Source organism: Rissa tridactyla, chromosome 6 (assembly GCF_028500815.1).
Source record: "Rissa tridactyla isolate bRisTri1 chromosome 6, bRisTri1.patW.cur.20221130, whole genome shotgun sequence".
Taxonomy (NCBI): Eukaryota; Metazoa; Chordata; class Aves; order Charadriiformes; family Laridae; genus Rissa; species Rissa tridactyla.
Genome location: NC_071471.1, coordinates 5,556,113 through 5,583,282, shown reverse-complemented (window position 1 = coordinate 5,583,282; position 27,170 = coordinate 5,556,113). Strand labels below are relative to the sequence as shown.

The 27,170-nt window shown below is 49.0% G+C and overlaps 1 protein-coding gene across 7 annotated transcripts in view; it reads right to left on the bottom strand.

Moving 5' to 3' along the window:
* The window catches only part of TNIK (TRAF2 and NCK interacting kinase), a 171,627-nt gene that overhangs the window by 62,572 nt on the left and 81,885 nt on the right, over window positions 1-27,170 (bottom strand). For all 7 annotated transcript variants that reach the window (XM_054205379.1, XM_054205384.1, XM_054205380.1 and 4 more), the window contains 5 exons: window positions 18,680-18,736; window positions 13,034-13,159; window positions 4,098-4,208; window positions 1,630-1,720; window positions 141-271 (listed from right to left, as the gene is read on the bottom strand). In XM_054205379.1, coding sequence (XP_054061354.1) covers window positions 141-271; window positions 1,630-1,720; window positions 4,098-4,208; window positions 13,034-13,159; window positions 18,680-18,736 — 516 coding nt within the window. The remainder of the gene's footprint in view (window positions 1-140; window positions 272-1,629; window positions 1,721-4,097; window positions 4,209-13,033; window positions 13,160-18,679; window positions 18,737-27,170) is intronic.

Genomic DNA, 27,170 nt, shown 5'->3' with positions numbered 1-27,170 from the left:
TTATGATCACAACTCCCATTGCAAGCACCACTAAGTGCTGCTTTAATTCCTCGCCTGCCTTATTCATGAGAGTGCAAGGCTTTGCAAAGACTGCATCTGTAATGAGGTGTAAAAGAGCAGGAAGATGCTCGTTTAGGTACCTTGAAGTCGTAAGTGGCATCGGGATTTTCATCGCAGGCAATGACCTCGGGGGCCATCCAGTAAGGCGTTCCAATGAAGGTGTTTCTCCTGCCCACCGTTCTGTCCAGCTGAGCGCTGACACCAAAATCCACTGTGGATCAGAGAGAGAACAGGGCATCATCGTAAGGTTGCGGACAAACCTGAGCGACGCTCTTTTGTTGACTGCACGACATTTAAGTTCATTCGGGACAACTCCTCTGTGTGGTCAGGAGAGAAGGACAAGGCCAGAGACGCTCCTGTTTGATCTCTGCCAGGATCAACAGAGGTCAACCAAGGACGAACCTGATCATCTGATGTCCAGGTTCTGTACAAAACCCTGTGCCTTTTCCTCCTTGCCAGGAGGCAATGAAAAGAAATCACAGCTCCTCACACTAACGAGAAACAGGGTTAGCAACATGAATAAGCAGCAGCCTTTGTTCTATGCTCTCTCAACTGAATTAAAGCCTGCCAAACATTGATAGAAGCCCCATTTTTCTCCCTAAATTCTTGCTGGAAATGGCATAAATGCAAAAGACTTAAGGAACTAAGGGTCAAGGGCAAAGGCCCATAGGGAAACGTCAAGCAGAGCTGCAAAATGAAGCAAAAACTGATGAAATCAAACCAATGAGAGAATACTCTATGGTCCACTAAGTTCACTTTGCGCAACACAACGGTTGGAGATTTGCCCTGGAGAATTTGCCCTTGGAGGGGAATCTTCACCAGCATAAAGCCCAATGAGCCGGTGATGCCATCTGTTAAGATGGGGTTTTATTCTGCTGTAAAGAGACAGGAGAGACATGGGAAAACAAGGTTTGCACCTCACTTTACCAGTGTAAGGGATCTTTCATCACTAGCACAAATTAAAACACGCAAAGACAGCCTTAATAACATTGGTGTTGGACAACTGAGGGTATCAGCACATTATCTCTGCTGATCTGGTGTCTTCCAAATGATCTTCATGTGAATGCCTGGTCTTCTCCAGGGTGACTAATATCGCTTATGAAATTCAGAGTAGTTCTTGCAAATTAAGCTCTCTCCAACAGGCTGGCTTGGCAAAAAAAAATCTGGATTATGTGACACTAAATTGGCTGGACTATGATCCTATAGGACACCACTATGAAGATGTAAAGGAACAGTCTTTGATAATGGCTGGCGATGCACAGAGGCCAGTTTTCAACCCAGGGCATGAAAAAATTGTCTTGATTGCTTAATCTGTATCTGATGGCAGTTATGTATCTGAACATAACTCCAAGTACACCTTTGCACACAGAACTTGGCCATCAACCACCAGCAGTTTATTGCACAGCACTTGGTCAACATCCAAGGTCATGTTATGGAGGCTGGCAGATGAAAAAACACCCAGTAGCTCTTAGTGTCCATCCCCTTTCTCCAAATCCCGTACAAGTCAGTTTTGGTGCTTCTCTCCAGCCAGCCCTCTTGCAGTTTCCAAGAGCTCTAACCCACTCTTACCTAGTTTAACTTCTGCATTTTCCGTCAGCAATACATTCTGTCCCTTGATGTCTCGATGAATTACTTTGTGCTGGTGTAGATGACTCAAGCCCTAGAGAATTCAGAGAAAGGTTAGAGGAATCCAAGTTCAAAGCATGTTATTTTCTGACATTCCTCCTCAACCAATTACGCTCCAGAAATGAAAGATTCACAGTTGGAGTTAAGCACTTGAGAACGCTTTTGTTTATCATGTGTTCAAAATACTGTCCTATGTCACACACTGGGAGGACATACCCGGCAAGTGAGACGCCCACCGACGGACTATACGTGCCGCAGTGGGTGCTCTCCAAAGCAGGAAATGGGAACCCTCAATCCTACCGGGATTCAAACCAACCCTTTAGTTTCTGCAGGAACCCACATTAACCCAAATTCCTCCGTAGCTCCAGACATATTTTCCCCCATGTGCTCCCTTGCCTTCGGGAGCCGTTTCTCTGGCAGAAATAATAGAACGGGTTTGTCTCCTTTCTGTATTCCCATCACCCAGAAACCGAAAAAACCCCAATCCTCTTATTATATCAGTCCAATAAACGGGACTTCAATATGCTGAAAAGCTTATATTAAAAAAAAGCTACCATGCAAATACAAATATTATAACTTGCACAAATCCCTAATGGAGATACAGCTCAAATTAAAAACCTGTCTCAAAGGCTAAAGGTAAACTATCTTTTCTGTTGTGCTTTTTTATTAGCTCATTAATTTCTCTTTGCAACCTACATTTTTATTTCACTTATTATTTCAGTTTCAAAGTAACATCCACCTATTGCCAGCTTAGTAAAAATACGGATTACTTCAAAAACTAATTTTGCATTAGGTTTACATTTCACATTTTTGCATTACATTTACATTTGAGGAAGAAAATAATTTCTGCTATCACTACTGGTAGTTATTAGTCATTTTACGCTTGTTACCTTGGGACACACCATGGAATAGATTGTATCTGTACAGAAGCCCTTTTTTAGCCATGTTATACCCAGTTAAGAGGCACCTCTGTGCACTGGAGCCAAAGCAAAAATTTCACGGAATTTCAATAAATCCTTCAACAACATGGGACTGAGCCTCGTGCTAGAATTACAACTGGCCATCAACATCTGAACCAAGACCGAGTCACCTTCTGCGGCACGAAGGTGGGAGCCTTTCATCACCTGAACCCCTACGGAAGTCGCCAACCAACTGCTCCAACGCGCAGCCAAAATGTGAGCGATGACACTGGATGGTGGCCCTGGGACATGAGTCAGTGGCTGGGTTCTGACTCACTGCCAAGGGTCTATTTTAAGAAGTAGGCTCACAGAGCTCATACATTTAAAATAAGCCCATGTAACTGTGCTTTCCTGGCACTGAAAGCAGTGCCCCTACAACAACTGATCAGCTACAGCGCCGGCATCTTCTGCACATCATGTTGGTGCGGATGGTGGCATTCAGGGTCAACAGAGAAGTGCTGTGTCACCCCTGGACACCAGAGCCAGCAGCAGCGTCAGACACCTCCTTTTGGGGCAGTCATATTGCCTTGTTTTCTTTCACAGAATCATTTAGGCCGCAAAAGACCTTTACGATCATCGAGTCCAACCATTAACCTAACACTGCCATGTCCACCACTAAACCATGTCCCTAAGTGCCCCATCTACACATCTTATAAATACCTCCAGGGATGATGACTCAACTACTTCCCTGTGGTTCCAATGCTTGATAACCCTTTTGGTGAAGAAATTTTTCCTAATATCCAATCTAAACCTTCCCTGGTGCAACTTGAGGCCATTTCTTCTTGTCCTATCACTTGAATGGTTCTTCTACAGGTTTCCTTTCCATGCCCGATATTTCTGTCTTCTCCTGAACAAAACCTCTGTTCATGGAGCAATAGGTTTTAATGTCGGAGCAATAGGTTTTAATGTCAGAGCAACCATTACGATCACATCATCTGACCTCAGTTGTCCAAAATGAAGCTGCCATCTCCCAGTACATGAAACTCCGGCATGGCCCATTTTAAGACATTCCAGCCAAACATTTATCTTGGGGGTATAAAAGCTGCAGCATCCTCATTAAAGCCAGAGACATGTGGATTTAATAAAACATAGTGTGCTTTTTAATCATGAAGATTCTTTCCGCCGACTTTATTAGTCCTCACTTTCTGTTAATTGAAAATGTAGTTCTAACGTAAATAAACCTTTGCCCTATTAATACTAAAGGAAATTATATTTTTGTTGAAGGAAAAAGAGAGTTAAAAGTCTGGGAACTAGCAGAGCAAAAGGGCATTAAATAGGGCTTATTTATTATGCATCATACAAGCACATGAATCATTCATGCCTACCGGCACCGAAGAGGCTCCAGCCCACGGCAGCACAGCAGCCACGAAGCCTGCGGAGCCAAAGGCTTTCCATGTCCCCCGAGCGCAATACTCCAACAACCACGACATTTAGGTCCCTCTGGACACGTACCCGTAAAATCTCTCTGCAGATGTAGGCGATCCACTCCTCCTTCAAGGTGTTCCCCTTCGTGTTCTTGATGAGGTCGGTGACGGAGCCCGCGCCGCAGAACTCCATCACCAACTGCCAAATGGAACAAAAATGCCATTACTGCAATGACACCGACAGCATCCTCCAGGCTGCCCAATCCCAGGGCAGGACCCTGACACTGCTAACGCCGCTGTGGGGCCACCGCAGTGCTACGCAGAGCCACCAGGACATAATCTTGAACCTATCAGCTTGTAATGCATGTGGGTTTTGTTATAGAAATGAAACAATAAAAGGCCGGAAGGTTTGAAAGGCTCGTTGCTCTCCAGAAGGTTGGGAACAGGGAACAGGAATCAGTGCAGTGCTCGAAAATCAGCAGAGGAGATTGGAAACCTTGAAATCGCAGACCACACCGCTACATACCCTACTTTATACTTATGATCAATCTTCAGCGTCAACAACAATACAAGCACAACTCTACCTCTTGCATGTAAGTTCTTCAACTCTGAAAAAGCGAAGGCAACAAGACAGATGTCTGAAAGCTTCCTACAACCTTAAAAACCAGGTATAGTTTTCAATTTTATTTCTTTTTTTACCAGGAAGTCTGTTTTGTTTTTTTTTTTGACCACCTTTTTGAGCAGGAAACCTTTCTCAAGGACACGCTCGCCAGGCAGCTGCAGGCCCTCCAGGAGAGAGCTGGTGTCCTACTCCTCAGGTTGGTTCAAATGAGACTGGGAACCATTGCTTGTACCACTTCCGAAGTTTCACAATATCAAATATAAAAGTACAAGGATCTAACCCAGACCTGAACTTAATCTTATCATTGAGCAATTGTGAAATAAACCCTATAAAAACAGCACGGGATGCGCATCTGCCTCCCAGGGACATCACGGATCCTCAGTGCGCGCAGGAGCCACCAGCGTGGTCCAGAATGCGAGCACAGCCCGCGTACGCACCAAACCTCCTCCAAGACGTGTAGAACTGTTTCTCTCAGATATGAAACCACGTTTTCCAATTAGATTAGCTTGCTACTAAAAGATATTCCCTTGCAAGTCGTGCCTTGCCAGATTCTTCAATGTGCATGTTTAAAGTTTCTTATCACATGAAGGTTGCATGGCATTTAATGTTCTCCGAGCAAGTGACATCACTTTATTAAAAAGCACGGGCCAAGAGGAGAAGAGAAACAGCAGCAGGGTTACTTCTAACCAAATTGTTCAAACCCAGAGATTTTAAAGACTGTCATAAATAAATGATCATAAAATTCAGAGTACTGCTATAAACCTTCAGGTTAAGTAAGATACTTGAGCAGACTATACCTTAGCTGGCTTTGACCACGCTCCGTTATCTTTAGTTTTGGTATTACGTTTCTCTTCTCTTCCTAACCTGACAGCTGAAAAATTCTTCGTATAACCCTGCTGCATCAGGAAACTGGCTTCAAGAGAGGGATGCGTGACGGGACGAAGTCTGCCCTGTGCAAAGGCAAGGAGTGCTGCCCCAGCGCTCGCGGCTCTTCCACCCCAGCAGGAGACCAGCGATCCAGCTGGGTCGCTGGGACACAGCCTAAGTCACCGGTTGCTCATTGCTCACCAACTGGGGAATAACAGAACAACTGGTTTCAAGGTCGCTTTTCCTCTCTTTCTTCCCTTTGGCCGATTGACACGTGGGGAGTCTGCATGTGTTTCTGATTAAATGAACGCTTGGGACACCACGGCAGCAAGCATGGGAAGGAAAATCCTGGATAGCCGAGCCAGCCACAAACGCTTTCCAACCAAAACGGCTGCCCTCTCCAGCCCCCTTCCATGGAAATTCATCCACAGGTTCCCACCAGGGTTCCGAGCAGGAGGAAGAGGAAGGGCATGCTATGCTATGGACGGCAATCACAGTGATTAAAAGAAGATGGAAGAAATCCCATTAAAAGTACACAGTGCACCCATTAATTTGCCAGATTATCTTTATGGAGCTGGCAGTTCACTCGGTCCTCTACCCTGTCCTTGATTTCCACAGAGCAAAGATTAACTTCGCACCAGGCGGTGAATAATAACGGCCACCTGCTGATGTATCCCAAATCTGTAATTGCAAAATGTCCTGGAGATTAAAGAAAAAAAAAAAAAAAAAAAAAAACAACAGACGGAAAGAGAAAGACAATCCTAAGAGGAATATTTCTAACTCGACTGCAGTCCCATAACATCCATAGGAAAATACCCAGCACCCGCAGATCTCTGGCAGTACCAGCAGGATCTGGGTCCAGCTGGGCAGGGGCTGAGGGGGCTCAGCAAATTGCTGATAACAGTAAGGTACTTCCCGAAAGCTCTGCCATGGGTTCTCCAAGAAAACAGGCACCAGAAAGATGCTGCCCGAGTATCTCTGTCCGCGATGGAGAGCCGATGGATGCCCGATGTGAAAAAACACCGTTTCCAGAAGGTATGGATGGAACAGGGGGAAAACCACAGTGATCTACTTTAGCCTTTATGGTTTCCCTCAGATGGAAGGATGCTACAGAAGACCCAACTACAGCTCCCTCCAAAGAGAGGGTAAACAGACGATGGCTAAGGACTCACACCAACAGGCCAGGTGAGATCTCACCCACAGCACTGCGTCTCCTGCTGGGCGATGGAGTCCAAGAACGATCAATGCACACTGGAGCAGGTACGGGGCGATGAACGGGTCTTCTCAGAGGACCTGAGGGCTTGTTCAGCCAGCCAGGGGATGGACGGCCACGGGATACGAGTGTATACTGTCAACAGTATGGACAGGTAAGCACCAGAGAGGGATAAGAACAAGGTGGATACTGGCATAATATCAATATATCAACACCCTATGGGTATATTTAGGTTGGAAACCAACAAACAGCCTTCCAGGAGAAAAGAAAAGGGAACAAAAATTCCAGCTGATTTTAAGACAGAGCTTAGTATACTCAGGAAAGCCTTCAAATGGCACTAGATATTTTTTTTACCGGTGAGCGCTCTGCCCTGCACACAACTTGCATCGTTACCAATGTTGTTAAAGGATGAAGTCATGATGGGGTAAGACAATAAACTTGAAATGCAGATTGAATTTTTATTAACCATAATTAAAATTATCATCAAGATGGGCTAAAGGTAAGATCATCTTCTGAAATTTAATTTGCAAGGCCATTTATTGAGGAAGTATTTTTAAATACAGTTCATTTAGCATTTACTTAGCTCTTCATATCAGAGTGACAGCAAACTTCATAAGCAAGGCAAATTGAGGAGCAGCAGCTGTAAATCTCTGTGTCCTGCTGTCTCATGAATTTTTTGTTTAAAGAGCCTTCGCAGCTTTCAAATCAACCCACCACTTTCCCCAGCCTGGAAAAGGCCAGTAAGACCTCTGCTCCCATTGCTGATGTACCTTACCTGGAAGGGCTCAAACCCGAACATCACAGAATGGTGGGGTGGGAAGGGCCCTCTGGAGACCATCTCATCCAACCCCCTGCCAGAGCAGGGTCACCCAGAGCAGGTGGCACGGGAACGTGTCCAGGCGGGTTTGGAATGTCTCCAGAGTTGGAGACTCCACCACCTCTCTGGGCAGCCTGTGCCAGGGCTCTGCCACCCTCACAGCAAAGAAGTTCCTCCTCATGTTTAGGCAGAACTTCTGATGCTCAAGTTTGTGCCCGTTACCTCTTGTCCTGTCCCCGGGCACCACTGAAAAGAGCCTGGCCCCATCCTCCTGACACCCCCCCTTTCAGTATTTATAAGCATTGATAAGATCCCCCCTCACCCGTCTTTTTTCCAGACTGAAGAGACCCAAATCCCTCAGCCTTTCTTCATAAGAGAGGTGTTCCCGTCCCCTCATCATCTTGGCAGCCCTTTGCTGCACCCTCTCCAGCAGCTCCCTGTCCCTCTGGAACCGGGGAGCCCAGAACTCATCCCCAGCACAGAAATCCCAATCCAGCTGATGGTGAACCGCTCCAGCTTATCCACAGGAAACACCCCAAAATAATTCAAATCCTTTATTCTGCAAGACAAATCCTTCCGCATTCCTATTCCTCATCCCAGGAATAGTTTGACTTTCCTTTTTCAAGTTACAGGAAATAAGCACGCAACAGCCCCAGGCTAAATGCTGCTGGAAATCCTTCCTCCTGGCTGTGTGTGCGAACAGAACGCGGGTGCAATGCCGCCCCTGCGCCCATTCCCACCCCACAGCCTGGCTCCCTTGCAGAAGGGTCCCTCCTCACACACATCGTGGCACCTGGAGCCAGCCACGGCGCATTAAAAATAAAAAAATAAAATACGGAGACCTTCGCTTGCTGGATGAGCAGAAAAGCTGATGCCCATTCCAGAAACAGACATCGAATTGGTATTAAGCAGCATCTAAATATTCCGTAGGAAGATAAGCACAGGTTCGAATTGCTGGTGTTGGTGATGCTGCAGCAGCAGGGCCAGCGCTGCTCCGCTCTCCCATCCCCAACGGCAGCAGCAAACCGCTCTCGCCCATGTTCATAAATAAATGACGTGCCCAGCAGTGCCCTGCCCGCATTTCCCTGCGCTTCCAGGCCAGACAAGCAATTCCTGCCCCTTAGGGAGCCAGAGGGCAGCCGCCACCCCGGGTCCTGAGCTGGGTGAAAGCTTTGGGGATGGCAGCGAAAGGAGCTGGGTTCGCAGCCTTGCGGCATTTCCAGCACTGACATCGCTCTGAAGAGAAGCGAGAAGGAAACAGCGTTGGTTTAACTTGGCCGGAGAGCAGCAGAGCACCTCTGCTGGCCCCGGGGTGCCCGGTGGGGGCCGGAGGAGCAGCCCCGCACCCCCCGCACTCCAGGGCTTGGAGGGACTAGAGAGAACAATACAGCTCAACCGAAACCCATCCCCTCTCAGACGTTTAATGATTTAATTCCTGCGACGCGAGGTATCAGCAACTGCCCAAAAATATTCCTCGGCGCCTATAAGCCGATGAAGATCAATCCTGCACCCAGCTGCACCAGTGCCACCCAGTGCTTCCGTGGCTTCTGCTCCATTTTCAATGGGGCTTTGCTGCCCCTGTTTTTGCTCTCCAGATCCCCGGAGTGATTCCGTTCGTACCACCCCGCAGCGACCCAATGGGCCCCTACGGCTCGACAAGGTGAAAAAGCGCATTGCAACTACGCTGTGACAGCCCTGAGCATCGCGCAGCTCCAGCGATGCCACCCTGACTTAGCCTCCAGCCCTAAAGCACCCTCATTCCCTCTTCCGCCGAAACCGCCCCAGATGACCCGCTGCAGAGGACGCACCGGTGGCCGCCCCACCGCCTGTGCCCCCTCCTCGCCATGAGCAGGTATTTGGCAACCTGCCCAGTTAGCAATTTCCCCCCCCCCTCTTCCCTTTCAGGAGGGATGCAGCTCCGGGCGCAGGCAGGGTTGCCATGGCAGCCATCCATCGGCAACCAGCGCCGCTGGCCCCCGGGGACCACGTCGGGTGGGCAGGCTCTGCCCTGGGTGGGCTCTGCCCTGGGTGGGCTCCCGCTCAGCCCCCCTGCTCTGCAACACCCCCCCACTCCACCCACCGCCCATTCATGGCTTCAGGGCGCCGGTGGATGGCAAGGGCAGGTGACAAACGTGCAGCGCGGTGGCATCCCTATTGTCATCCCTATTGTCCCATGGATGTATCCGATCCGGTGTGTTAACGTATGGAAACGAAGCAGAGACCCTGCGGCTTCCAGCGGCCGTCGGGGGGCCGTGATGTGCTGGGGAGGGGGTGCTTTGGGATGGGGTCACCTTCCCCATCGAGGTCACACATCACTAAAGAATGCCCCGTCTTCCACCACCAAAAAAAACCCCTGAAAGGTCTCCAAACAAGCCCCCCGGCCCCAAGTGACGTACATCCTGGTAACCTATACCTTAAATCTGAGATATGCAAGGGGAATTTAATGAGTTGAACTCAGTAAAGAAGCGGTAAATTGGGTCCTCACCATCCCCTGGCTCATTTCCCCAGTCTCTGCAGCCCACCCTCTCTTTGCCCCCTTGCACCACAGGCTCCCCCAGCCAAGACCCCCTTGTCTCGGGTTAGAGATGGGCACAATCCTCCCCGAAGGTCCACGGCACCCCCAGAAAGCAACACTTTATCCAACACAGGAACAAGCCTACCTCCTATTTTTTTAATTTTTTTTTTTTTTTTAAATGTTCCATGGAGGTTGTCCCTATGACTTTTACTTCCTGTCTGTACTAATTTGCAATGCGCATCTCCGCTGTCGTCTGCTAAAATATGCTCCGTGCCTCCCTCTAATTTCAGGAGAACTTGCCTGTTTCGTACGCTCGTCTCCCAGGGCGAGCGGCTGCTATCGAAGGGAGCAGCGGCACCGAAAGACCTGCTCATCACCGCGGCAGGAGCGATGACAATACTTCATGTCAGGAGCCTGCCGCGTTTCCGAGAGATCTTAATCTCCACTGAAAGAGCTCCCTGGTTTTTATTTCCGTATCAGCCTCCTGGATGTCGATAAAAAGAATTACTTGGGCATTATCAGAAACCGTTTTATTTCAACAAAGGGCCAATGAAAAATAAACAAGCCTTTATCTGCGCGGCAAGACTGATAGAGTTCGCCCGAGTCCTAATTCAATCAGATCCTGAAACAACAGCTATTTAACACAGCGACACCAGCACACCTCTCCTCCGCCGCCGGGGAGCCTTCCCGTGAATACCTCCACCAGCCCCAGCACCGGGAACGGACTTAAAAACAACCTCACACCCCAGAACTCTTCAGTGCAAGGAAAGCAGCTTTTGCAACAGTTTTGGTTTTTTTTTTTCCCCACTAGCCCACGAGAAAGGCCCCAAAATTGAGAGGAGAGGTAGCTGGTCTGGCAGGAAATTCAGATTATCTAGTCTGCCTTTCTCAGGGGCCAAGAGAAGCAGCACAGGAGGGTGATGAACACCTTCCCCCCTTGCACGGCTGGGGAAAAGCCCGGGTTCTCCTCCTGACCTTGGGCAGCTGAAGGTGGTGCGGCACATACAGCATCCTCCGCGGTTTGACGGTGATGGGGATTGACGAACGAGCCCCTCTTAATCCAAGGAGTTGCCTACTGAGCTTTTCCTTCTGGAAGTTTGGGCTGCTATGGCTGGGCAAATCATTCAAAAACCATTATGGTATTAACACTTGGGCCAAGAGCTCTTTGCTCTGGAGCTGGGGGAAAGAAAAAACCCAAACCCTCTTCCTTGGTCAGACCGTGCTAAACCCAGACTCAGGCAGCGTAGCCCAGCTCCAGGGAGGGCTCCTCTTGCTATTGAGGGCTTTGGCACATAGTTGGTGGGGGTATTCCCCCCTCCTCCAGGCACTCCAGCAGCACAAGGGGAAATGTTGTGGGTTGGTTTTCTATTTTCCTTTTTTTTTTTTTTTTTTTTAAAAAAAAAAAACCAAAACACATTATAAACCATCTCAAGCCAAATGGAATTTCACGGGGAGAAAAGGCATTTCTCAGCTTGACAGCTTTCTCCTCGCTGAATCCCAGGCCAGCTGCAAAGAACGTGTTTTGTTTTTTTTTTTTAAGAGTTCCCACCAAAAATAACCCCAACACCCAAGTAAGAAGAGCCCCTGGAGTCCAGGCCCCCCAGCCTTCCCAATAACTCAGCGTACCAGAAAGTCTCGGGTAACAAAACGGGGCAGAAACCCATCACCTCCATTTCTGTCCCAGGAGGAATGTCCTCCGAAACCCCCCAGTTCCCACTGCCGCGAATGCTCTGGCATGTGGATGCAGGGGCAAACAGCTGAAGCCACTGAACCTTTTGCTAAAATAAAGCCCAGATTATATGGAAACCGAAAGAAAGAGCGTTCCGCTGCTCTTCAGCATCTCCACGGCCTCCCAGATGAACCATGGATATTCGTCACCCCCGAAAAATTAGGCTCTAGCGATCTTGTTCAGGCACAGAAACACTTTGGAAACCGCACGTGGGTAAGTCAGAACTGACCGGATTTACAAGACTGTGAGGAAATAAACGCTGTTTAGACGGCAGGACAACATCCAGGTCGTTACACTGAAGATAACTCAAAGGCAGCCTTCCCTTCAACGCTGCCCCAGGGTCTCAACCTGCGGCTCAGACACCCACGGGCTGTTGCTCCACAGACTCAGATCAGCAACAGCCGAGCTCAGAAGACACCACAATAACTTGAATTAATTTTTCATCCCCCCCCCCCCCACCCCGGGCGGTACCCAGAGCCCCAATCCAGGCTGCCTGCCACCCTGCCCGGCCCCCGCGACCACTGAGGAGGTGAGCTCCGACCCCCCGTCTGTCTCCGGAGAGAGACAGCGGATTTAAACCCTATCCTCCGCAGTCCCGGAATGCCGAATTAATAACCGAGAAGCCGGCGACAAGAGAAGCGGCGGGAGGAGGCAGGCACGGATTTATGGAGAGGCAAAGCAGCTCGCAGCCCTTCAGCGACACCAGGCATCGTCACCGCAATGGCTGAACAGCCACAGACCCTCCTGCCCTCCCTTCGCCGTCCCCCTTCTCCTTTATTCGCCCTCTCTGGCTCCGGGAAACATTATAAGCACGAGAAGGCAGCGCCGAGAGCTGGCAGGAACCACGAGCACCCAGCATCCCCCCCTGCCCCCAGCCTCCATCTTCCCAGCAACGCTCCCGGCTCCCTCCAACTGGTTGGGTTTTTTTGGTGGGTTTTTTTTTCTTTTTCTTTTAATGCCTTTATTTTCATAGGAGGGAATCATTTGCAATTGAATATTGTAAGAAAGACGTTGTTAATAACAATTCAGAATAAAAATGTTTGGTTTTTTTTTTTTTTTATCATCAGCCTGCTAAGATTTTATGGCAAAAACAGAGAAGCATTTTGCAGCGGAAGAAGAGTCTTTTTCAAAGCCGTGACTTCGAAAAAAGACAGATGCAAAGTAAGGCTTTTTGTGCAATACAGGGGGTGGTAAGAGGACAACACAGAGCAAACCATTTGTGCAAAACCCCAGTTGTTCCAAAGAAAAGAAAGCAACTTACCCAGAGCTGATCATCCATTCCTGGTGGGTTCTTTTTAATAAAAGCACCATAATACGTAGCGATATTTCGGTGGTGAGAATACTTCTTCAGCATGTTGATTTCTTGTTTGATCTCTTCCTCTTCATCCTGGGTTGAGGCGAAAAGAAAAGAGAAGAAAAACAAAACGGGAGGCACTAAGAGACTGCGCTTCACAGGCCCCCCGTTCTCTTTGTACGTGGGTGAGCTTCCACGCGCCCCCTTTCCGACGGATCTTGCCTGAGTTTCCTTGCGCCATTTTTTACGGGCACTTTTTGCAGCGGAGCCCTAGGAGCCCGAGGTCTGGATTGGAGACTAACGGCTTAAACGTGGGCCCTTGGGCAAAAAGCTAAGGAGGAAACTAACGCTTTTCCACATTCGCCATCGCATTTCTGCACCCTGAACGGGACAGATCTTCAGGCAGCGTGGAAACCAGATGTTTTCTGAATGGTTCAGATCATGGCGTCTCCTCCATAACAGGATCCCAAAGGTGCTGGCAGAGTTTCAGGTGGGCAGCAGCCCTCTCGCATGGGTTAATGACCCACCATCCCCGTGTGCTGCTTCAAACCCTGCAGCACGGTGGGAGCAGAGCTCCGGGAAGCTCCTGAACAGCTCAGTATCCGCAAGTGTAAGTCCCGGGCAGGAGGGGCTGGCCCGGCAAAGCAAGGTCTGGCCAGGAACTGAGCCCTCACATGGAGATGTGTTCTCCACCCAGGGGTGCACCAGTGCCAGACTTTGGCATCGCAGCCAAATTACACGTTTTCAGCCGTTTAGACATTCCTCCATCTTTTAAAACTAATTCCTTTATAATTCATAACATAATTTACATCAGTCTCGCATTGCTCCGAAGCTCAACCATACTTGCGTTACACCATCAGCAGCGCATTTCGCACCTCACCCATCAGCACACACTCCCAGACCCATCGAAGGCCCAGGAGGAGGGTTTTCTAGAAACCACCGCGTGGCAGAAGTGCTCCTGCACTGCGCATCCCAGCCCTCCCACGCGCCGCTCCTGCCCGACCTGGAAGCAGCAGGAGACGTCTGGGGACACCAGGTGTTACTGGTGGCGGGGTGGCACCAGGGCAGGGACGCGGCAGACGCTGCCTGTCCACAAACTCTGCCAGACTAACTCGGTCCTGGTGACAAGCGCCATTCCCGTGGGCTGTCACGGCCCCTCTCCATCCTGTCTGCAAAGCAGCCGAGGCAGGGGAACTGCGCCGGTACCTGTTTTGATGTCCTACCTCTTTGCTTTCACGACCATCAAACACGCCCTGGTTTTATTTTAAGCTGACCGAATTCCAGCCCGCTGTAATTCCACGGGCTGTGGAGCAGCAGTTAGTGCCTTGATGTCGATGAGCTTTATTATGAAAGGGCTGTTACTTCTTTATTCTTCTTTATTCCCCTTGTGTCCCTCACCCCCTTCATCCTGACTTCAGTTTTACAAATGGGCAAAGGACAAGGCACCCCGGTGACAGCGAAGCTGCAGGAGCAGCTCTTCTTGAAGAGCGATGCTCCCTGACCGGCCGTCACACAACATGGACAGAAAGCCGGCTTTCTTCCCAAACTACCACGGAACGTGATTTAATGACTACAGTCGTCCAGAGAGAATTCAGGGAAGAACAGCGTGAGGACAAGAGGAACAAATAAAAGAAGTAGCTAGGTGGAGCTTGTATAAATAGACTCCATTTTTGGTAAGAATATGGAGGGCATAAGCACCAAAGAGGATGAGGAACGGGCCCAAACGTTACAAGGAAAACCCAGGGACTATTCTGGAAAACCTTTATCACCTCTTTCCTTCAAGCAGTCAACACAACTTTGCTTGTTTTCATTTGCCCAGGAAACCAGGGAATATAACACTTAGTTTATCGGGCCCCAGAGATTATTATTTTTTTTTTTATTGAAGCCCTTTGCAACAAAAAAGCAGCTGGATGCTCAATGGTGCAGGGAGCAAGGAGGAGCGGTCAGTGCAAAACCCCACCAGCTCCCCAGCTCTTCAGTCGTCTCCCACCTCATGCCTGGCTCTCTAGGAAGATAAGCCTCTCTAGGAGATAAGCCACAGGGACACGTGGTCTGAGGTTTTACCTCAAGTCCTTCTTCAGGTTGAAGTATTCAAAATGAGGGGAAAAACCCACTCCAAAACATCAGAGCTGCACCTGGGGTGGCACCAGGACAGGTTGGGGGCTGACCCGCTGGAGAGCAGCTCTGTGCAAAGAGACCTGGGAGTCCTGGTGGACAACAGGATGACCATGAGCCAGCAATGTGCCCTCGTGGCTAAAAAGGCCAATGGCATCCTGGAGTGCATCAAGAAGAGTGTGGCCAGCAGGTCGAGGGAGGTCATCCTCCCCCTCTACCCTGCCCTGGTGAGGCTGCACCTGGAGCACTGTGTCCAGTTCTGGGCTCCCCGGTTCAAGAGGGACAGGGAACTGCTGGAGAGGGTGCAGCAAAGGGCTACCAAGATGATGAGGGGACGGGAACACCTCTCTTATGAAGAAAGGCTGAGGGATTTGGGTCTCTTCAGTCTGGAAAAAAGACGGCTGAGGGGGGACCTTATCAATGCTTATCAATACTGAAAGGGGGGGTGTCAGGAGGATGGGGCCAGGCTCTTTTCAGTGGTGCCCAGGGACAGGACAAGAGGTAACGGGCACAAACTTGAGCATAGCAAGTCCCACCTAAACATGAGGAGGAACTTCTTTCCTTTGAGGGTGGCAGAGCCCTGGCACAGGCTGCCCAGAGAGGTGGTGGAGTCTCCATCTCTGGAGACATTCCAAACCCGCCTGGACGCGTTCCTGTGCCACCTGCTCTGGGTGACCCTGCTCTGGCAGGGGGTTGGACTGGGTGATCTCCAGAGGTCCCTTCCAACCCTACGATTCTGTGGCACCTGAGGACATGTCTGCATGGCCAGGCTCAGGGGTCTCCAGCCCAACCTCCTGCTCCAAGCAGGACTACTGCCAGCGATCACCACCAGCAAGTCCAGCGAGGAAGGAAGAAAAAGGAATTCTCGCAGTGAGCTGCTGTGACTGCACCAACCCCAAAACCGACAAAACCCACAGACCAGGTTTTGCTGCCATGCTTTGCCTCCGTCAATCAATGCCGTTACATCAATTGCTGGAAGTAGGTCATGCAGCACACAGCAGGACCAGCCCCTGAAAAACGAATCCAAATGCTTAATTCGGAGAGAGTGGCTGCCCAAACTGATCACGTGCTGTAATTTTAGGGCCTCAATGCTGCAATCTTCCCTAAAAGATAATTAGTAAGAGCGCAGACGAGTCAGACAAAGCATCATCGTCAGGAGTCTTTGGGGGTCTAGTGCAAGGCACATGGTCAGGATGAGATGCTGGCTGGGAGCTCACTTAAAACATAGGGGCTTTACACTCCAAAAACTTCCTCCATGAAGCTGCAGGTGGCTACGGTTGGGATGACCGCACTAGTTCTGTTCTCTGTAGGCTGCTGAAAAACACATTGTCATCAGGGACACCCTGGAAAAACAGATGGGATGGAAGATCTGGATAAAACAAAGCAGGGGCAGCACCTGGTGTGTGTCAGGAGTTGGTGAAGGACTGGAGTGGACACAGGGGGGATTACACCAGTAGCCTTCACACTGAGCCTGGACCAGGTGCCAAACATGGCTGTAGGCACAATTCGGGGACCAGCTTTGGAAACGACTCCAGAAACGATTCCCGGCACCACTGGAGGCTGGAGGACACGGCTCTAGATCTGACTTCAGCATCAACAGCTAGGAAGCCCAGTCAGTCCCCTACCATGTCACAGGTTTGCTCTGCCTTCACTGTGGTCATCACCCCTCCTGCCCAAGCCTGGTCCTGCTCTCTGAGCAGCTTTCTGTTGGTGACTACAGGCCAGTGGCATCCTTTCAGAGGACATGGAGGTCTCACCTCTCCACCTCAGCCGATCCTGCTACTGCCTGCTCGAAAGCTACTTCTCCACTCAGGCTATACTGGGGTCACTCAAGGCTGAGAAGCCACCATGCAGGGTATTCAATGGGGTAGAAGAAGCAGAAGAGAGCAGAAGTTCGGTTAGGGGTTTTTTTAGAGGAACAACTTGAAAAGTTGTTGAAAAGTTTGCACATTATATATTACAAGAAAAATAGCTGGCACGTTTTAATACAGATAAAAGTAGCTTAAGGGAAAAAAATAATTAAATATCCAAACAACACATCCCAAGCCAAATACCTGATTTACCACCTTGGATGTTCAGAGTCATGAGACCTTGCTTTGGAAGGTAAGAGTTTAGATCAGGGACATCTACTTAAAGACCTGGCTGAAAATATTAGTTGTTGCTCAGGATCAGATCTGGGGTGCTTTTCTCCAACATCTTTCCTTGGAAGTGATGATATTTTAAAACCACCGAACTAAGTGTGGGCTCAGATTTAAGCCCCTGTTTGGCCTCAAAGTAATATTCTGATTTCTCAGCTTAAATTTGTTGTAACCTCAAACTCCATCCCATGAGGATCTCGCTGCCATTCATGCCATGGGATCACGTTTGGTGGGTCTGCCCATTCCCTTAGAGCCTGCTTCCCACAAGAACTGGATAAATGGCATTTGTAGATATTCCAAGTAAACAGAAACAAATCTCATTCACATTTACGGACTTATTTCCATGCATCATTTCACTTGTTAGCACAAAAAAAGAACCTGGATGAAGGTCCTGGAGATATTAACACCACACCACAACTTCTAAGGTATTTCAAAACATACTCCTGAGCCAGCTGGCTGCTTTCACAGCGAGTCGATTCTGTACGTGCTGAACTCCCAAAAGCTAACTAAAAAAGAGTAATTCAAAAAATAAGGTGAGTAGATTGGGAGCGAGTCCTAAATTTTGAAATGTGTTATTCCAGTTAAAAAAAAAAAAAAAATAGACAACACACACCAAAACACATTCTTACTCCCAAAGCTGGTATTGTTTATGTAGGCAGGAACTTTGGGAGGTATAATACTGCACGTAAAAAAAATAATATTCAAGGAAAAGCACTTTCGTGTCACCCTCCAAAACGCATCTGTTTAGGCTTTTAGGGATCACAGCAATTCCACTTATTTTTTCTTCTGTGGCCACTGGGAAATGGTGAAACCATTATTTCCCCTAAATCCTGTTATTCATTTAATAACTTGTAAATTCTTGGTTCAAGTTTCAAAAGAGCCACCTCTCTGAGACCAGGGTGGTGCTTTTTCCCCCCGCTCTTTATCAGTAGGATGCACGGGAGTAATTTAGCTTGCGTAGTGAAGTTATTCATAACAACGCCTGCACAAAGTTTTGGTGAACGAAAGCTTTTTGGTGAAAAACACGGATCTGAAGAAACTGAAATGCGTTATGAATACACGATCCTGTCGCTACAATTTTCTTCAGATTTTATTAACGCGCTCGAAAGAGCCACTGCTGGAACTGGATGCTGCTTTGTTTCAGCATAAAATTACTTAATCTCCCAAACTCTTCCAGATTCATTTTTCTCTCGCACATTTATTAAAACCAAAACCCCTTAGTGGCACATTTCACATTACGGCAAAGGGGATTTGCTTCCCAGGAACGCAAACCTTCACCAACCCCCACACGTTATCACACCCCGTCCCCTTTCCCCTCTTATCTGTCACTTATGGATGCAGGAGGAGGAGGATACATTACCCCGGTGACGTCCATAACCTTAATAGCAGCAAGCTGGCCCGTTTTAACATGACGACCCTGCAAAAGAAAAGGGAGAAGTCTGTTTGTTTTGCTTGCTGGCAATGTTTTCCTCGCAGCAAACAATATCCTTACACAACGTCCTCGCCCTGGCAGCATCCGCACACTTTTTTTGGTTTTTTTTGTTTGTTTGTTTTGTTTTTTTTTCAAGAGCATCTTCACAGCAGCCATGATGGGAAAGTAATTCCCTCCCCTTCCTCCTGCCATTACAATTAACTAGTAAAGGGCCTTCGATGCTGTATTTTCCTGGCAAACAAGGGCTGGAAATATCCTTTAATGCTCAGCCATGCAAAAAACCAGCTCGGGGCGTCTCGCGAGCACAGAGCATGACTCGGCTGGAAATGGTCTGCTGGAGCCGTGATGATGGAGATGTGCTGGCACCCACACGGCACCGATTTCGGTCCCCTCGTGTCCCAGTCCCAGCTCTCACAGACCTGGGGACGCCCGAGGGACGTCAAGCCTGTATGGCACCATTATACACTCTGTCTGCTAATTTATTTGTTTGGAAAAAACCTCGGTTAGCAGGCTAGAGGGGTTTTTAAAAATGGGATTTGCTTCTCGGCTGTGGAAGTGACCGGCATAAACAGGGAGCATCCATCTAGAGGTGATGCTCGCGAGCCAGCGCGGAAACAGCAACTGAAAAATTAGCAAATCGCTGCAACGAACTGCTTGTTACACAGTGCTCGACTTCATTAATCCTAATAGAAAAATGCCTGGAAGCGACGGGGAAAACTAAAAGAGCCCAAATTGTTTGATGGTGGTCTTAAAACCAAGACATCTGCTCTCAAGCAAGCCAGTTCCCAGCCTTTCCTCCTCTCCCGATGAACGGATCGCCCAACAGCGTATCAAAATTGCTCCCATCAAATCATCCCCCCTCCTCCATTTGAGGGCACGTGCTCTGCTTACAAACCGGGCAGAGTCAGAGGAAAAGACGCCTCTTCTCCAGGAAAAGCATCAGACGCTGATCCCAGTAGAAGGGGCAAAGGGAAGCATCCCTATTCCCAAGTCACTTCTTCCTACGGGACCAGCCCAGGGACCCATCACATGCGATACGGCACCGAGGACACGTGGGGAATGGCAGCTCCTGCCCTGCAGCATTGATAATTAATGCACCAAGGACACAACGAAGAGCAGAGCCTGAGAGGGGACAAGCTGCAGCACGGCAGAAAACAGGGAAAAATATGAGCTTTTGCTAAATTACAGGCTCCTCTGGCCCTGCCGCTCCTCACCAGCGTGTTTGTTGATAAGCTGGGGTTTGTGTGCAGGTTTCCCAGCCCTGGAAATGGGAGATGGTCTTTCACACCACCTCTTCTCTGGCAGGACCCCCAGATTACCAGCCATGGGGATCTCTCCCCATCCCCTCGGGTTTCCAAGCACGGCGTTGGGGAGCAAACCCGGGCACCGGCTGCGGAGCTAGGCGGCATCATCCTCTCCAAATTTATGACTTCACCAGGAAACCAATTCACCCACCAGGGCTCCTCGCTCATTTATTAACACAATTTATATGTCCCGAGCAACCGCACGTTCCAACAACGGAGAAGGAGCTTTAGTTTAAAACGTGCAACATAAACCAAAACAGAATAAAACACGGCCCAGCGGCACCAGGCTGCGGCTGAAGCATCCCCTGGATGGGGCCGTCGGGAAGGACGGCCGCAGCGCTAGACACCATCAATTCAGACAGCGTGACGTGCAAAAACAAATCCTCCCCTTCCTAAAATCACCCCTGTTTGCTTGGCCAGGCAGCCCCCCCGCAACGTACCAACTCTTAAATTAAAGCCAACAGAGCACCAGCAGAGGGTACGCTCGGACACAACCACGGCACGCTGCATCTTCCACTAAACGGAGAAGGGAGACGAGGCATTTCAAGCCATGTATTTGCCAGTTATATCCACCTTCACCTGACGTATCGCCACCTCGTTTTGTATTTTAAGGAAATAAGCCCTCCTGTGGATGCTTTTGCCAACCTCTAATACCAGTCAAAGGAAAGAGGAGCCCCGCGTGCCCACACCGTCCTTCTCCCAGGGATCTCCCACCGCCCCGTAAACCTCCCAAGTATTTACAGATGAAGGTAAGAACTTAATATTGGGTGAACACGGACCAAACCAAAATAAACTGCTTTGAAATGTATGTTAATGTAAGCCACGAGGGACACTTAAGTCATGCAAAAATCAGGCAAAGTACAACGAGTAAGTATTTAGCCTGGGAACTTCAGAACAAAGATTCACTTTTTGTGTAGTTTGTTTGCAATGATGGACTGTTGAGCTTCATCCCAACAGGATTCCACCTCCATCCATGGAAACCAGCCATTTCCTCACCAGCTAACTGTCCCTTTTAATTTAGCATGCCTAGTGCTCAGCATTGAAACTTGCCATGAAACTATTATTTATAGTTGAGAAAAAACAGTTGATTTTCAGCCTACTGCAGGCATTTTTGGTTTTGCAATACGGATATGGACAGGCTGGAGAAAGACACTGAGAACTGAAAGTGATAGATGCAATACAGGAGTAAAATTAGCATTTGACCCGTACACATTAAGAGATGTCACGGCAGCAACGAGCCCCTTCCACAGCACTAGCCACCAACCACCCCCTGGGCTTTGGCCACGCAGAAGCAAGCACCCGTGCCCAAGGGTTGGGAGCAAGACCAGGAGCACCCCTGCCCCTGAAGTATCTCCAAAGAATCCAGCTGGACCGAGCAGCAGAGCCATTTCTGCCAAGGCAAGCTGAAATTGTTAATTCATGAGTGGCAAGCGCTACCTTGTCCAGTGCGAATATTGTGCCGACGTAAGGATGCTACAAATGGGGATTGGGGTAGCAAGACCAAGAAAAGCACCAGAAAGCCCCTGCTGCAATATGCTTTTATCCCCTGCGTGTCCTCCACCCATCAAAAAAGTCGGCTTTTTCCTTTAAACCATGGCCGGAGCAGGGGCCTCCACCACAAAGCCACACAACTCCTGCTCCTGGGGTCGCCTCTCTTCCCCCAAAGATGTGGGTCCAAACAGGTAAGACCGCAGGTGCCTTCACTGAAGTTCAACAGAAATTCTTTGCTTTTCCAAAATTCCTCCTTTTTGGTGGCCCCCTGCTTCGGAGCTGGCCCTGGGGATGCTGAAGCTGCCCGGAGGCAAAGCCTTCAGGAGGATGGGACCCTTCCAGGGTAAGGCAGTCACTTCTGAGCCTTCAGACCACGCCATTACCACCACCACTTTTGGTGACAGGAGCGAAGGAAGCTGGGGAGAGCAGCAATCATTGCAGCCACCCTTGCTCTCCTCGCCTCCTGCCTCCTCAATAATCAACACCGACAGCCCTCGGTCATCTGTCTGCCTACCGAAAAGGAGCCGATCTGCTCTTTAGCAATCTGTAACATTTTGTCTTCTCGCCTCCTTTGTCTCCTGGCATTGTTCGGGATTTTTCCGCTTGTCGGTGGTGGGTGAGCTGCTTCCAGCTGCTCGTACACGAGTGGGAGATGCAAGAGGACCGGCATCCTCAAAAAGCCCAAGCTGCCATGACATCCCACCACCAGCCCCATCCTGTTGTGGGGCTCAAGCTCACGCAGGCCATCGCCTTTGCTTTGGACTTCAGCATGGGTTTACCCTCCTCTTCCTCCCCGCGCACACAGGACAGCAACTGAACCCCCCGAGAAGTTCAAGGAGAAGAAGAGATTTCCAGGAGGCACTTTCACCGCCTCACGCTGGCTATTCACAGTGAGCACCGCAAGGTTTGAAGGACCACTGCCAGCATCACCTGGGGTACGGCTCCCGGAGGTCTCAAATACAAAAATATCCTCCAACATCTCCCTGCTCCTTTCCCCAAAGCAGGATTTGCGTCTGGCTACGTGACGTCCTGGCCGAACTGCAAGATCTGCTTTCGTCTTCATAAATTCAGCACCGTTACAGACGCCGCGATGGCTGCGACGGCGTAAAACAAATAGGAGGAAATCGGAGCCACTAAAGCATTTTGCCCCTCTCCAGATTTGCTGCCAAGGTTCACGTGGGTATAAACCCACACTTCAGCCTCAAAATTACTCAAGTGTGAACCTCAAAGCTGCCACAGTTTTTAATTAAACATCCATCTGAGCATAAATTCATGCTCCTAATTACTTTCAAAATGTTATATCAACTATCGCTAAGTTGCTAATGTCACATATTAAGACTCATTTCTGCGAATGAGGCAGGCACCACAAGTTTGTCTTCAGAGGTTGTGTTCCTCACACTCCATAAAGCGTAACGGACCAGCACACGATGGGAACATTGGTAAACGCCTTTAAACATCGATTGATGCACTCAAGCATTATATTTACTAAATAAATAAACCTTGGCCTCCGTATCAGCCTTTTTATGTAAAAACTGCGTACTGTGGCCCAAAATTCAAGTCTGCATTTTAAGGACAGAAAGAAGATGATTGATTGTTGCTTTTTAAAATTTTGCTTGCACAAGCACAGATTTCACAGTTGAGCAAAACCTGCAATTTCTGGACCCAGAAACGTACGCCACCTCATTCGCTTAACTTCTGCCGTCTGCTCCTATTTGTTCAAGGAAAGACATGACCCGCCACCTGCTGCAACCAGTGGGCCACAACCAGAATTGTCCCTTTTTTGAGAGGGGCAGAGCTCCCGTCTCCTTCAGCCGGGCAGAGCATCGTCTCTTAAACCTCCCAACCAGGGCAGCCAGCCTCCAACCCCCCATGCATACGTAAACCCCATTTCACGGAGTAACCCTGTCGCAGGTCTGATGCTTTAAAGCAAAACACTTGGGATCCAGCCATTTCGCAATGCCCTTAGTCATGTAACACGTAAATATTAAAGAAGTGGGATTAAGGCACCAAAGAAATTTCAACCACAACGCCACCCTCACCACTGAGAAAGTATAACCTGAGGAACATTCCATTTCGTAACGAAACCTCAGTAAAGTCAGACAAATAAAAGTCTCATAAAAGTCTGAATATTACCCCTTTGGCATGACAGAAGCCTCCCAACTGATTTTCTTCTTCTTGGCAGTTAAAATATCAAGCTGACACCAGCAACCCAACGACCACCCTTTCTACTGGCCAACTCCTGCCTCTAAACCGCGCCGTTAATACATCCTCGACACCACCAACTCCAGCACACACGTGTTCTTCCTGCAACAGGAACAGCGTGGGACACCAGAGGTTTTGCCAGGTGAGAAATCATCGTATCAATGCTTATAAATATCTTATCAATGCTTATCAATACTGAAAGGGTGGGTGTCAGGAGGATGGGGCCAGGCTCTTTTCAGTGGTGCCCAGTGACAGGACAAGAGGTAACGGGCACAAACTTGACCATAGCAAGTTCCACCTCAACATGAGGAGGAACTTCTTTGCTGTGAGGGTGGCAGAGCCCTGGCACAGGCTGCCCAGAGAGGTGGTGGAGTCTCCGTCTCTGGAGACATTCCAAACCCGCCTGGACGCGTTGCTGTGCCACCTGCTCTGGGTGACCCTGCTCTGGCAGGGGGTTGGACGAGATGATCTCCAGAGGGCCCTTCCAACCCCTGCCATTCTGTGATTCTGTGGTTCATTTTTCTACATCAACATAGCATTTCTGATACGTGCTAGCTACAACAAACTTTTTTGTCAAGCCTTTCTTCTGCAGACACACCAGCAAGGTGTTCTCTGGTGAGTCTCATCTCCTCCGGACTCCGTTTCTACATCCAAGACCTTCTGCAGCGGAGCTCTCCTGGGATAAGCCGGAACTTCAAGCAGGTGCCTGGTCCAGGCCCTGACAGTTCCTTATTTTCCTGTAGCTCAAGGCAATTCAGGGACTCGGTCCAAGAATTTTTAGCGTGAAGGCACTTTAGCTCTAATGCACCGAAAATTGCATACAATTTTTCCTGGGAGAAGGGACTTTGCCTTCCAACGGGAGCTGTGCATCCAAACCACCATCCTGCAGTAAATTAGACCGTTTTATAGCACCCGCAGCGATTTGTTCTCGGCTTTTACAGAGTATAGGCACGTTTATGTACTTTGTTTCCCACTGAAAACAATCTTGAGGGTATCAAAAAAAACCCCTCTCCAACCAGTTTAAGGAGCAAAAATACTTATCGACGGAAAAATAGTCTTACCCCAGTGTGAAAATTCAGCAATATCAAAAAGAAGCTCTTTTTTTTAAATGATGTACTCCAGCTTTGCACTTGGTTCACACGTCTCTTCAAACATACCTGAAATAAACCCATGTCTCTGAGAAGGTAATTAAAACATCAGATACTCTATCAGGTCAGCATAAGAAGAAGTGAGTCATACCACAGGACAGGAAAAAAATGTTTATTTTAACAAAGAGTAAAATATCTCTTTGATTAAAACGCAGCCATCGTGGGCCAAACCTTACTGTTCCTGCCTGCGCTTAACCCCAGCTACTGGCAGGGGGATTTCAAGCCGGTGGGGACTCTGGACAACCCTGGGGACTGGGGACCAGGTCTTCACCCTGGCCAAGAACTTGGCACCACCTCGTTGCCTCGGAGCCAAAAACTGCAGCAAAACCTCTGCCCTTTGCAGCGGGAGCGTCTGCTGCTCTTTTCGAGAGAAACAGCACGACCACGACGGCAATGCTTTTCCCTCCACCGGCACGTGTTTCCGCCTCTCCATCATTCCTTGCGTACGCTTTGCAAGAGCTTCAGAGCCACCCCATGGCACTAAAGGACATTATTGACTTGATGCAGTTCTTTCCCACCGGGGGTAAACTCCACCTGCTTCTGGGGCTGCCTAAAACACCCTCTGTGTCCCCCCCCCCCCGAGGCCTCAACGCACCCTCTGCAAACGGCATCCTCCCATATACACGGCGTGCCTGAAACTCACGCGCTTTAACACCAGAAATGAAAAAACCTATGGAAAAGATAAAAAGGTGGATCCAGTCTGACATCTCGTTTGCCATCGAGGTGATGTTTCCAGAGTTTCTCCTCTGTCCTCCTGAGCTCTCCTGCAGAAAGCTGGTTGCTCGCTCGAGCACATTGCTTTCCCTTGGGGTGCTTTCAGAGAGCAGAAGACCTTCACCGAGGAGGACAAGCCCAAGTTTCACTTGTGGCCAATCCTCCCTCACATCTGTCATCTTTTCCAACATTTCAAGAAGCAAAACCCTGGAAAACATTCAAAAAAACCTCCAAGAGAAACAAAAAGAAATAGAGTGGATTATTTTTATATTTTTTTTTTTTTTGGGTTCTCCTCAGCTGGGCACTTTTATTAACACTTCAGTTTGGATTGAACAACCAGAGCATAAATCCTCTCCCAACACAGCCGTCTCTAATTGCACAGGGCCAAGCTAATGCTCTGTGTTGACCGAACAAAGCCGACCTTTGGCCTGAAATATTTCTAATCCTCTGTATCAATCCAAGCTCTGATCGGGGCCGTGCAGCTGGGAGAGCTGCAAGTCCATTACTGCGGCTCCACAATAGGTCTGACGTGAAGTAAAGACGGCAGGATTATTAGATTAACAAGCTAAATTGTTAAATTAGCATATTATTCATCTCCAGAAATAACACGTGCTATAGCATATAGGCGAGGAAGACTACAATCTTATATCCCCTTATATGTAAGGGAAACACATCCCTTACACCAATGCTTCTGCTTATGCCGTGCCCTGTCCCTCCTGTAGTTCCAAGGAGGCTGGAGACACCAGCCCTTCTCCAGCTCAGGAAGAACTGAGAGGTCTCCCTCTTCCACGGATAAAACCACCAGCGTAAGAGGTCCTAAATCAGCACCAGAGATCCCAAATCCTTCCAGAAGTTTCTGTGGGTGGTTCCTCCAGATGTGGCTCGCACCCCTTCGAATTCCCACCCAGGGAAAACCACTGGTGAGAAAGCACATCCCCCCCTCTCTGCGGCATTGCCACCATCTAACATCAGCAAACTGGCCGTGGTGGGGTGTGGGGGGGTGTCATGGATCTGCTTCACGCTCGCACAAAGGACTGAGCACAGATTTTTGTCCAAAAGGGTTTGAAGCTCCAGGTTTCGAAGAGCTGCGCTTCACTGTCACAAGAAACCTTGTGGCAGACCAGATTTCAAGATGTTGCTGCATCTGGCAGGGCTTCCCCAGGACACAGGAGCCTCCAAAAGTGAGGTCAAAGCCTCGCCAAGAGCAGGTCCGGGCTGGAAGGTGAGGGGATCGAGCCCAACAGCATGGAGCAGGCAGAGACAGAGATCAACACCAGGCAGCAAATACACCAGAAGCGGGTTCAAGGAGCAGCTGCCTACGGAGACCTGAGGCACCAAAGGACTAAGGAGAAATGTTCCTGACAAAGAACAATGTATAAAAAAAAAAGAAAAAAAAAAAAAAAAAAGGACAAGCAGTGCTTTAGGAAAATATCCCCAGAGCTGCTCCGCACTGAAGGCACTGGGATTCAAAGAAGCACCAGTGGGATGAAGGAGGAACGGGATGCTGCCGGTTACCCCTGGACCACTTGCCATTTTCCCAGGCCCTCCAGGAGCTCTGCT